The 12506-nt window shown below is 42.1% G+C and overlaps 1 protein-coding gene across 1 annotated transcript in view; it reads right to left on the bottom strand.

Moving 5' to 3' along the window:
- Positions 1-3586: 3586 nt before the first annotated feature.
- Positions 3587-12506, bottom strand: part of LOC113409453 (diacylglycerol kinase theta-like) — a 92867-nt gene continuing 83947 nt past the window's right edge. Inside the window, exons 20-23 of the mRNA XM_026663376.1 lie at positions 8265-8411; positions 6931-7042; positions 5248-5400; positions 3587-3958 (exon numbers count right to left, since the gene is read on the bottom strand). Of these exons, the coding sequence (XP_026519161.1) occupies positions 3860-3958; positions 5248-5400; positions 6931-7042; positions 8265-8411 (511 nt within the window). The 3' untranslated portion in view covers positions 3587-3859. The remainder of the gene's footprint in view (positions 3959-5247; positions 5401-6930; positions 7043-8264; positions 8412-12506) is intronic.

Here is a 12506-nt window from a genome sequence, read left to right as displayed (position 1 = left end):
AACAGCTTAAAAATAGTTACTCCAGAGAATTCTTCTCCGTTTTTCAATTGGTTTGCTTATTCTGTGTATATTCACTTTTCCATTCCACTTGCCCAAAAATCTGTTGCGTCTTGAAAACATACAGAAGATATTTCAGAACCAGACTAAGAGACAGAAAGGCCATAAACATTAAGCTTTAAAAAATTGTATCTATTTTCATTTCCAACGTGCCAATCACCAAACTGTCTAGATACCACATGCATCAGACTTCATTTCTGCATGAGCAAGGGTCCGAAGCTTCCCACCACTTCTTCTATCCCTATCAGTGTCCTCTCTGGTGGCTGCCTGCCAGGAAAGCACTATTGCACCAGACTATGGGAGGTATGCACGAAGAGATGGATCTTGCACTGTGCTCTAAGTGTGGAAAGAGTCTGGCATTTATACCAATCAGATGGCAGGAAATTCCACAGCCAAAACGTCTTCCAATTAAAATATGCTGTCCAAAGAGTTTCACCTTCGGGATTGTGAACCACACTATTTCAGATAACAGCCACTGCAATGGGGCAGCGGGGGAGAGAGACAGGACTGAGCACATTATGATCTGTGAAGGTCAGGACTAGCAGCATGAAACAGATCCGGAGTGTCAATTGGAGCCAGCGTAGGAATGGCGCACTGGTGAGATGGGCTCTCTGGTGAGGTCCGTGGAGGAGAGAGGCTTCCGTTTCTGCAGGCTCTTTGCAGTCAACTCAGATAGAGTCTGCAGATGACAAAAACATTCATCTCCATGGCTAGGCCGCATCAGAGAGAACAGAATCAATCTCTCAACTACGTAAAGTCTAAAAGCAGCTTTCCTGGCCACCGTTGTGCCTTGGATACCCATGAGCAGTGATGTATTTCCTTAGTCTGTTGACTTCACCCTGCGAGAGCAGACAGCTTGAAATACAATGCTTTCCTCCTCCCACTATCAGCAGAGGTGCCCACACTCCAGCTGAGCTCAAGCCGCCCGCTTTTCATGCACGTACCAACTTCCAAGCACCGAAGTGGAGCTGATGCTGTGTTCGAAGAGGGAAGATGCACATGAAAGTTCTGCACCATCAGCATGCACATATCTCACTCTCAACAGAGATCTTGTTCTGATGTTGAATAAGAGGGGATGGCGTCCTGTAGCGCTCTTACGGTAAGGACACATGGGGAAGAGGAGCAGCTGTCCCATAAGCGAGTAAAAAGCATCTCTTGATGACGGAGGGTAGAAACTGTTGTTAGATCAAGCCGCATTTGCACTGAAGTTTCAGCTCTGTCCGTGGCAATAAGCGGATTATCAAAGCCGCTGCCATGCCTTAGCTACGTCCGAAGCATGACTAGAAAGTGTCTATAACACTGGTAGAAAACAACCGCGTCAGGCGTTGACTTGCAACCACTTGCTGAGGAGACCGTGAAAAGAGGATGGCTGGCAAGAACACCAGCATCAATTGCTTGCTAAACAAAGGCTGGGCTTTTTCACGTTTTACGGTCGACAGAATGCCATCCTGGAGGTGGCCCTCACGTGGGACCTGGCTTCGACGGGCCATTCCACAAGCAGTGACGTTAAGAGTCTTTTCAGAGCCTCTGCTTGAGTGATTGAGCACGCTACCAATGCAGTCACCGTTTTTCTCTGATTTGCTGCCCCCCGAGCAGAGGTGGCTGTCATGTATTTCATCAGTTCTTTCTACAGCCGAGGGTAAGTGCGCCTAGTCACCTGCTAATAGGACTTAGGTTCATGAGGACATAGCTGGGAGCAGTTCCATTGGTCAAGACTTACCAGACACAACACTGAAAGATCTTAGTCCCCTTTCCCTGGGTGGGGTAGGACTGTACAAATTCCTTCCACCACAATGGTTCTACATCTTTTCACACTGCTGTTTGAGCCCATTCATTTCCACCTGACTTAGATCACCAGAGAACCATGGTGAGCTGAGAGGGATGCAAAGAGAAGGGGTGTTTAGAAAGGCCCATGCGGGAATGGCTGTGGACAACAGATGTAGTGTTCTACCAGACCTTCAGCACATTAGCCCCGGGGCTGGGCAGCATTCTCAAACACCCTGACCCATCATTCTGCGGCAGGTGGACAAGCAGTCAGATCACCTTTCTGGGAGGATGGTCATGCCCTAGCCTGGGCTTACAACATACACTGGTCCAGCTACATTACAGTACAATCACTATGGCCCAGATCCTCAAATGTATTCAGGCTCCTCTTCCAATGAAATCAATGCAAGTTAGGTGCCTAAATAGCGTTGAGAATCTGGGCCTACACCCCTTCTCCATGCCCCAAATACTACGCTACATTGGCAGCCTGCAAGAAAGAACCGTGGCTAAACAGTTGCGGGAATGCTGTTTGGCCGTTCGTTACTTTATTGCTAAATACTCGGTCATCTGAAGCCACAGCATTTTCTACAGCACACGACATATATGTTGCCAGACATACAGTCTTACTGAACACACACTATGCCTCAGAAAAAACTCAAGGAATTAAACTATTGTGTAGTTCCATTTAATGTTAGCCTGCCTCTACGTTCACATAGCGTGGGCTATGTCTACACTCCAAGCCAGGGGCGTGAATCCGCTGCTCGCGTACACATCTCACGGTAGCTCAATGAGAGCCAGTGCAGATACAAATAGTAGTGTAACCATGGCAGCACAGGCAGCAGAGACGTAGCTTAGCTGTGCCGAGCATGTGCCCGCCGATTTCAGGCTGGTTTGTACGGGGTAAAGTTTAGACACGCCTCCACTACTACGTATACTCACGCTAGCTTTCATCGAGCTAGCGTAGGCGGGGAATCGCACCCCTTGTAGAGAGGCAGCCTTAGTGAACTGATAGTCAATGAAATAGTCGTTTTCAGCAGCTTTTTGCCAGAATTAGTACCCATTCTTCTACTCTCTGGAGCTTGTATGGAAAGTCATAGTCAAAATACATTTACACATAGGGCTTTTTTTTTAGAAAATTAATTTGAAACAAGACAGATGAGGACTTGTGGAGGAGTATGGAGTCACCAAAGGTAGAACACCCAGCAGGGGAGAAAAATAAGAGCCCAAGAAGTTTGTTGTCTACATATATTACTGAGGTAAACTTTGCCTCCATTTACTCAAGAGATAGCTTCTGAACTGTTTGATGTGTTTGATGACTGGAAGAGGCTAGACCATTTCATAACTGTTTAAAACATATTTTTGTCCCCATCCACTTTGTCCAAGTAAACCACCTTGAAACGATACTGTCTTAGCCATTTTGACTTGAGTGTTTCAGCGCCGTTTTTCTCCTCTGTACACAGCGCTCTTCACGTTGGGATCATTATCATTACGGTTATTCATCTCGAGTAACATGGTCTCAAACAGCGACGCCTCAAATTGTGGTGTTTGGCCTTGTCCAAGAAGGTCACAGCACAACAGCAAAGAGATGCAACTACTACAGTTCTGTTTGTTGGAAGACTGTTGTTCAGGGTTAGTTTAACAGAACCTTGCGATGATTTGTCTATGGAAGATTATGTAACAAAAAGGGTAGAAATTTCTTAACAAAATGAAAACGCTGCAAAACCAAGTGTGAAGAGCTCCATAGGGTAGAGCTGTGTTATCTACTGGTACAAACCAAAAACTGGGCAATGGTTTAGGGAAGGCTACCAAAGGCAAACATTTCGAATGAAATTAGTGGTATATGAGTAGGTGTGCGTCAGCCACCTAATGAGGCACAATCATTTAACAAACCAAGCAGAACACAGTACTACTACAATGGACTAAAGGGCAGGCTCATTCGGAACCCTTCTTTACCAAACCCCTGCACAAAGCGGTACAGGGCAGGCTCCTTTCATCTACAGTAGCTGGGCTGCCTTTGTTCTGTAAAGGTCCGCTCAATTCAATGTCCCACTTCGGTGATTGATACATTATCTGTTCTTGTCTCTTTCAAGCTTCCAGTTTTTTTCTGCTTCTGTTTGGATTTTTTCAACATGTGGACCTTAAAGAAAACATTTGTAGAGACGGTTAACGAGAGCAACAAAACATCTCTTTACTCAAGCAAATTTAAGAAAGCTATGCTTAGTAATGAATAAAATATACATTAATGCTGCAACAGAAAAGCAAGTTAATAGAGATACTATTAACTTAACTCTCACTTGTCCTTTTTTAACCTCTTATAATTATATCACCCAAGATGACTAGCAGAGTCAAGAAAAGCCTAATTTCTGGTTTGCTTACTTTGCGCATTTAAGAGCGGTTTCGGTACAGTGACTCCAAATTGCAAAATGTGTCTCTCTCTCGCTCTCGTGCAAGAAGGGAAAAGTTTTTATACACTGGCCCTCTTTACAAAAAGGTTAATACTTTGAAAGAGACAAGGCGGGTGAGGTAATATCTTTTATTGGAGCAACTCCTGTTGGTGAGAGAGAGAGATGCTTTCGAGCTATGCAGAGCTCTTTTTTAACCTGAAGAAGAGCTCCGCATAGCCACAAATACTTTTCAAATAATAGAGGCACATTCTGCAAACTCCTCTTTTTTTCTCACGACAAAAGCTTGGCATTCGATGAGATTTCTGGAACTCTTTCTGTAGCAACAGATTTCTGCAGTCGTTCTTAAAGGGGTCATTCAAGGAACTTGTTTGTGTGGGAGTCATCAAATGCACTGACAGTGCAAAAGAATCATTTGGCTGCTTCATTGTCAGCAGAAACTTTAACTCCTTGGATGGGAGAAACTTTACTCTCAATCCCTCCAACCCCTCCTCTGCTTCCCCTCCCATTGCTCATACGTCTCATTTCTCCACTTTCTTGCTAGTGGATTCCTTGACCCCTGGACAGGGAGTGCACTGTCCCTCATGCACCATGTTCCTGGATTGTCTGAATAACCCTGGTCTTCTGCAACGCAAACAACGTAATTAGAACATGGCTCACTGCGGTCTCATGCGAGGCTAAGCCACATTACAAAACCCCCAGGGGGCTGTTTTCTTAAACATGATCCCTCGATACTGTAGTTTTGCTGGTGAAGACAGGCCCTTTAACTAATGTATGTGAACGTCTTTGAATTTCATGGTGTAGATTCCGTAGTGTATATTCACCCAACAGTGCTCACATTATGCTGATTAGCACCTTAAAAATGAAATGCGCTAGGAGGATGAGGAGCCAGACAAATAGCAGGAGACGAGTCAAACAAATGGCACGACTTAGACTACGGAACAAAACCAAACAGGAGAAAAATTTAACGACAACCATTTACATTTTTCTAATGCAAAAAAGCAAACGGACGAGGCAAGCTTACCTTCGGTCCTGCAACCGAAATGATCATCTGGCCTGGCGGCTGGATCCAGGGCTCCCCGTCTACTTGAACGGGCGTTGGTTTCAGAAGCGTCACACGGAAGTAAGCTCCTTGGGCTATGCGGATCCCTGATCGCAGACCGCTCTGTACTTGGCCCTATCAGAATATCAGAACTGCCATTATTTTCTAAAACTCTCTAGTATGTATTGGTGCAGATAAGCCTTAGAAAAGCAAGGACAGGTGCAGATCATGCCGTTGCTTAAGACTTTTGCAGCGCTGGAGTACATCCTGGCCTTTTCCTGTCTGAGCTTTCTACCCCCTAGAAGATTCCAAAATGATGACCTGACATTTTAAAAAGTAACACCCGTGTTAACCCCATGCCGCAGTAAGGCCCTGATCCGGAAAGTGGCTCCAAGCCAACAGACCTCAACTTCGGCTGAGCTCCACTGAACTCAAAGGGGCTCCCTGCTGCTGCAAACTTGTTTGTAGGATTGGGGTCTAGATTTATAAAGGAGTCCAAGTAATTGTTATCCTCGGCATACAACATTTATCAGGATTTGTTCACAAATATTTGTATTTTGTTACAAAAGACACCTAAAAGACCCGTAGAAAATATTGAGATTTTAAATTACTTTAAAAATAACAAATTTTAAAAATCTTATACAGAATCAAAAACATATTATCATAAATTCAAATAAAGTCTAGTTTTTCATCCTGCTAAGTGCTCTGACATCATAGGATTTTGCTATCTTAAGGTAATAAATGCCGCAGGTTATTTAATGCATTATGTTAGTAATTCCTTTTATCATTTTTTGCCTTATAATTTTATTGAGAAGCTTATGAACAATGTGGAATAAGATTACAAGTGGCTTCCACCACATTACATACACGTAACAAGTTTGGAAGAAAGGGATGTAAAAGCAAACCTCCAATAAATGAGTTTCAAATTGTTAAGCTGGAACAATAGGTGCAGTACCAATTATCCACAGCCTAATAAAGCAACCCAGGAAGCAAAATTGAAGCCATCTCTACCCATTCTAATTTCATTTTTTTTTTAAGTTATCAGCCTTTGAAATTTCATTCACCATCCACTTCTATTTTGAAAGAGGGTAAACAAAAGCACCCGATTGACCTAATCTATACCTCTCATTGTTTTGTGCAGCTAACATCTCTCTAAATTAAACAGTCCCATTCTTTATATGGACGTCTTTCAGGGCTTGATTCAAAGCCCTCTGAAATCACTGGGAGCATTTCCATTTACTTGAACAAGTGGTACAGCAGACCCCTCAATGCCTCTAAAACTTTTTACCATCCAGCTCCAGCTTCCTTCTATAATATTGCTGAATTTGGGCACCTGAACAAGGATTTCCAGAGCAGGCTTCAAAAGCTGTCTAAACCCACTCTCCAACTGCCGTCACAGCCAATGCCCCACAGCATGACAGCCAACTACTTTTATAGCCTAACTTGACTAATATATTTTGTATTCTTAAGATTCTTGGAATTTGTATTCTGACTTTTGAGTGCTTCATTTTACAACCTAAAACTATTTTTTGAAGGTGTTGTGAGCAAAATAGTTACCGTGGGGCAAATTCACAGAGATGTTTACCACGGGTTAAGTGAGTAGTGGCTGTTCTCACTTGCTCAGTACCCCCAAACAAACAAAAAGCGGGCACAGCACTGACTTACCATGTGCACAACACCGGTCACCCCCACGACTTCCAGTAAGCCATCATCGATTCTTGGTTTCTCAAATCGATTATCGTGGTCAGATCCCCAGAGATCAGCTCCAGACCCCCAACTGGAGCAGAGCACACAAACATGGCCGCTGAGAGTATGTTGGCATCTGACAATACTCGAGCAGCATCAAAATATCTGATCTGTTAACAATTTAGGAAGCCATTCTGCTCTTCCACAGATTCTCCTTGAGTGGGGTTATGTATTTCTCCTTTTCCACTTTACAAAACACGGTATTTGCCTTCCTAAAATTTGGTAACCTCTTGATAACACTGCTCGGGGGTGGGGGAGGGAGGAGGTGGAAGCAGTGAGGGAGGCCTAAGCAGGTTTTCAGTTGGGGAAAAGTAGATAAGAGGGAAACAGTTTCATACTATTTTGGGTTGCTGGAAACCACAGGTTAAATCTGTGAAGCCTTAACTTTTATGATTACTACTCAGAAGATTACCACAGTTCTTGGTAATATTAATACATTTTTTCTTTCGGAAGACACGATATATTGGAGGGAAGCTAAATACTGAGAAACTGCTGTATCAAATTATTACATTTAGGCATCAAATAGCTTTGTAGAATTAAGCACTTCAAATCATTCCACTGAAATCCTGCCAGTGGGAAATTAATATAATTTTACTTCCTAGAAAATACTTGCATTTCCAGTAAGATTAGTATGTTTGCCTCTCCAATGCACAGCTACTGCTCAACACTGGATATGATTTTTTCCCCTTTTCTAGTTTTCTTAGGAATAAAAAAAAAAATAGATTTAAAAAGAGAAAAAATCTGTAATTCTTGAAGCCATGCCCTAAATTAGAACAAAAGGTACAGCTGGTTAATTTCTCTTAACGGAGAACCCTAATTAATAGCGCCTTTTAAGATAGTTGCTACGGTTAAATACTATGGCAGCCCTTTCAGTAACTATTATACATTTGTGGAAACAAAAAGAAAGCCTGCATGCAATGTACGGGGAGTGGGTAAAAGTTACTAGAAATAAATGAAATAAGAAATAATGAAATATGAAAGGAGAGCAGAGATAGCAAAGCGGTTCTCATTACACTAGAAAAACGAGGGTTAGTTTCTATGAACTCAGGCCAGGACTTTCAGAAGAACTGAAGCGAGTTCTGTCCAAATCTCATAACAGTTGAGCAGCTAGCTCCTTTAAGCACTTCTGAAAATCCCCGCCAAAAAAAGTAAAGAACACCCCTTCCATCTAGTCCTATTGACCACAGAGATTTTGGTGAGTACAACAGGGTGTTTGGTGTGTACAGACACAGACTCATTTCTCACATTTTTACCTGGGGATATTAATGAAAATGAGTCCCTCGATACTTGGTAACTCAACTTCATGCTGGTCCACTTGAAGTTTTATCTCTTTGTGAAGGTTTCTGGTGTGATTTATCCTCTGCAGTCCAACTTTTACATAGACTCCTTTGTTGTGAAACCTATGAACAGAATAGCATTCTGTCACTGCAAGGTTTGACACTATATTGTGGCACTGTTTGAATTATGCTCATTTAAGCTAACACTTTTCTTCTAATTTTGGAACACGTTCATTTAAAGTTTCCTTTAGCTAAAATCACACTTAAGCCTTCTAGTTTTAATCAACAAATCGAGCTATTTCAGGTGATAAACTGTTACTTCATATCCACTTTAATGAATAGAGAGAAAGACAACTTAGGCATTAGGCATAGAACACATGGAAATATATACAAGTAAAGATTCAGAACTGCCTTTCAGAAGGCTTTCTGCTTGAAAATAATTTTATTTTAATCAAAATCTACTACTTTGAAAATGGAGTGTGAAAACACAGAATAATTAAAATGGGCACTGTGCCCATAACCCATCCAGAGTCTGAATAAACAGAGAGCTAAATAAGTCATTTGAAAATATAAACTGCCCAAGCTGTAGTGAGAAAAATTTCTAAATACTTATTATACTGATAACCCTCAGCCATTCTGTGATGTAGCTACTTGCAAGTGTTCCAATTTTACAGAGAAGAAAACGGAGGAAAAGGTTAACCCCTTGTTTACAATATTTTTAAATGTTATTTTAGCTAATACATTTTCATTAAGTGCTGTTTAAAATCAGGTTAGTAAAATGACACCTATGGATAAGTCATCTGCAGGGAGAGAAGCTGGCATCTCTAGATCTAAAAGCACGAATCTCTACTGTGTGAGCTAAAAGATCAGATCCACTAGCCTGCAGACCAGGGGTAGGCAACCTATGGCACACGTGTCGAAGGCAGCACGCGAGCTGATTTTCAGTGGCACTCACACTGCCCGGGTCCTGGCCACCGGTCTGGGGGGATCTGCATTTTAATTTAATGTTAAATGAAGCTTCTTAAACATTTTAAAAACCTTATTTACTTTACATACAACAATCGTTTAGTTATATCTTATAGACTTATAGAAAGAGACCTTCTAAAAACGTTAAAATGTATTACTGGCACGTGAAACCTTAAATTAGAGTGAATAAATGTTAGACTCGTCACACCACTTCTGAAAGGTTGCCGACCCCTGTTGCAGACAGTAATAGTGGACAAGTAATAGTGACCAAACCCCTGTGGTACTCTAATCACTAAATAGGTTCAAAGAACCACACTACATTAGCAGGGATTACATCAGCTCCTCAGGCAGACAGCATTTAGCACCTTTAAAAATGTTAGCTGGGTAAGGTGTGCTAACATATTTTAAATAGCACTTAATTAAAACATGTAACCCCTCCCCCCCCGCCCATGTCCCCCACACATTAGCTAACTATTTATTTATTTAGGAAGGTTTAACAGATTTACCATGCCATGCAAATATCACAGAGAAAATGCTTTTCGCTAGTCTAGACAAGTCTTAAAGGTGGCTTGGTAAATGCAGTAAGTAACATGTTATAAAGTACCCTAAGGTAGACAGGGCAAAGTTGTGTTTTAATACCTTAGCTAGGAGAGGTGAACTTTAGGCACCCCCATAGGCACACTCCATGGGACTCGTACACAGAAAATAAAACCTGAGGCATCTGGCTGCCTCAGTGGGTAAATCCCTGCCCCTAAAGTCTTTCTAGGAAAAAATGCCATGGAATAGCTGTGTCCAGCAAGGCCCTGGTGAGCTAGGCAGGTAACACCTGTGACTTATGTCGTGCTTCCTGCAGACTCAGGAAGACCTCATGCATCGGTTCACATTTTCCAGGTTCTCGTCACAAGGAGGAGGGCTAGAAACATTGTATTTTAAAGTGAAAGCTGGATTCTACAGCAGAATTCCACAGGGGCCTGCCAAAAGTCCCCTCACCAGGGAGCACCAGGGCTGTTATGCCACCGCCTTAATACTCCTCCTCACATATTTCAGTTCTCTAGAGAGAGGACCAGAATGTCAGTTTTGCCTCCCAGATACAGGCAGGAGCAGAGCGACCACATTTGAGCAGCGTGCACAGCACTGTACCTCAGGATCAGTAAACAGAACAACTGCAGCTTGACGTGGGGGTGGCCACAAACACTACTTTTTAAAAAAATGGTCCAAGGTGACAGACCAGGTGCAGGGACTTACAGTTCATGAACAGGGAAGCTCAATCAATAATGAAGTAGTTGATAACCTTCCCCACACATTTAAGTCCTTAGCTTGTTACCATGGTGACTGTCGTAATGAGTCTGTGACCCCAAAGCCCCTTTATGCCAACTGTTAAAGGGCACACCCTGGTCAGAATATTTAGCCAAACACCGTGTCTTGCTAAGTATCATGTAAAAACTGGTAACCCGTGGGTCAATACTATCACTGCGTGATGTATGTACAGATGGCATGTAAAGAGTTGTGTGCGCGTGCTGGGAATACTTTACTAAAATATGTTTTGGGGGCAGACTTGACAAACAAGTTTGCCCTAGACAAAGGAACGTTGGTTTGCCTGTGTCTCCAAAGTAAACTGAGCACGGAGATGCCCGAGACAATGAAAGTTACATTGACATATAAATCAACAGGGGGGCTGGGAAGTGACCAGGAAGAAAAACACAGCAGGGGAGAAGAACTTTATCTGGGGACCCACATTTCAAACGTTTACTAGACTATAAAAAGAAGGGGAGAGAACCCCTTATGTATCCATCACTTAAGGAACAAAAGAGGCCAGAACTCTTGGAATCTGTGAAAGGTGGATCCTTCAACAGTGTGGGTCGAAGACTCTGGGAACTGATTGTAGGTGAGAAATTGCCTGAGACCAGGACTGTGAACTGTTAAGTTGTAGACACTAGAAAGCGTGTTTTCACTTTTGTTTTACTTGTACCCATACCGGTCTCTTTTTCTCTTGCTTAGTGCCACTTAAATCTATGTTCATTATTAATAAACTTGTTTTTACTATAAAACCATCTCCGTGCTGTGTATAAAGGTAAAGAGCATATCCTCAGGGAGCCAACAGGCTGGTGTACACTCTGTCTCTTTGGAGACAGCAGACTTAATAAATTCTGTGTTTGCCAGTGAGAGGGACTGGACACTGCAGAGACGTCTCTGGGGACCTCGGGAGCACCGGACGTTACCTGAAAGGCAAGGTTAAGACTGGCAGAGTCTCAGGTGGTTGACTGGTGAGGCTACCAAAACTGGTGTGTCATAGTTTAAGCCAGGGCAAAGTTCTCCCTTGGTGAGGTAACACAGTGGTTTATGGTTCACAGCTCCCTGGGGAGTGCATTACACGTACTAAACAAACAATTACAATTAGCATGGGCAGCTGCGCCTACGGGCAGGCGTATAAAACAAATTAATTTTGGCTTTATCATCTCCTTGATGAGTCATATACCCATTAACAACAATCTTAAGGTGATTGGTGACAAATCTATTTATTTCTGAAAGGCAGCAACAATCAAGTACTTCTGCTGAGTGGAGAAGATCACAACTCAGTTTTCCGTCAGAAAATGCCATTTCAACAAAATCCAAATTTTTCATTGAAACGTATCTATTTCAACCAAATTTTCGAAGATGTCAAAACAGGACATTTTTGGAATGAAAAGTTTCAATTTTTCATCTCAAAAGGACTTTTCATTTTGAAATTTATTTTGCATAAAAACCAATTAACATAAAAAAAACCCGAAATCTAAATGACATTTCAGTTGACATGAGATGATTTTTTTCTTCAAAAGTTTGTTTTGCAAACAAATTTGACATTTCTGGGGACAAATAAAAGATTTTTGTGAGATGGAAAATCAGTTTTCCAAACAGATCTCCAAAGAAGCGGCCAATCTCATTCTGTTTACACACAAATCTCATTCTGTTTGGGAATTTGTCCTTTCTCCTCTCATGTACAACTCTTAAACACATGACACTAGAAGCCCCTATAGTGTCACCCATTACTAGACATTTGTAATTTGGTGCAGCATGATAAAAATCACCAGAAGAGACGGAATTGTAAATGTACATGTGGCTACATTTCATCTAAAGCAAATTAATAAATGAGACATTAGCAGCTGCTCCAAATGTTAATTCAGTATGCCTACAGCAAAAACACTTGAAGCCTATTCCTGTCTTTCCTTAGAACATTGCATATGAACTGCTATGTGCTTTTGGCTATATGAGGAG

This window comes from Terrapene carolina, unplaced genomic scaffold (assembly GCF_002925995.2).
Source record: "Terrapene carolina triunguis isolate 2854851 unplaced genomic scaffold, T_m_triunguis-2.0 Scaffold33392, whole genome shotgun sequence".
NCBI classification, from domain to species: domain Eukaryota; kingdom Metazoa; phylum Chordata; order Testudines; family Emydidae; genus Terrapene; species Terrapene triunguis.
The sequence above is the reverse complement of the archived record's forward strand: the minus strand, read 5'-3'. Positions and strand labels throughout refer to the sequence as shown.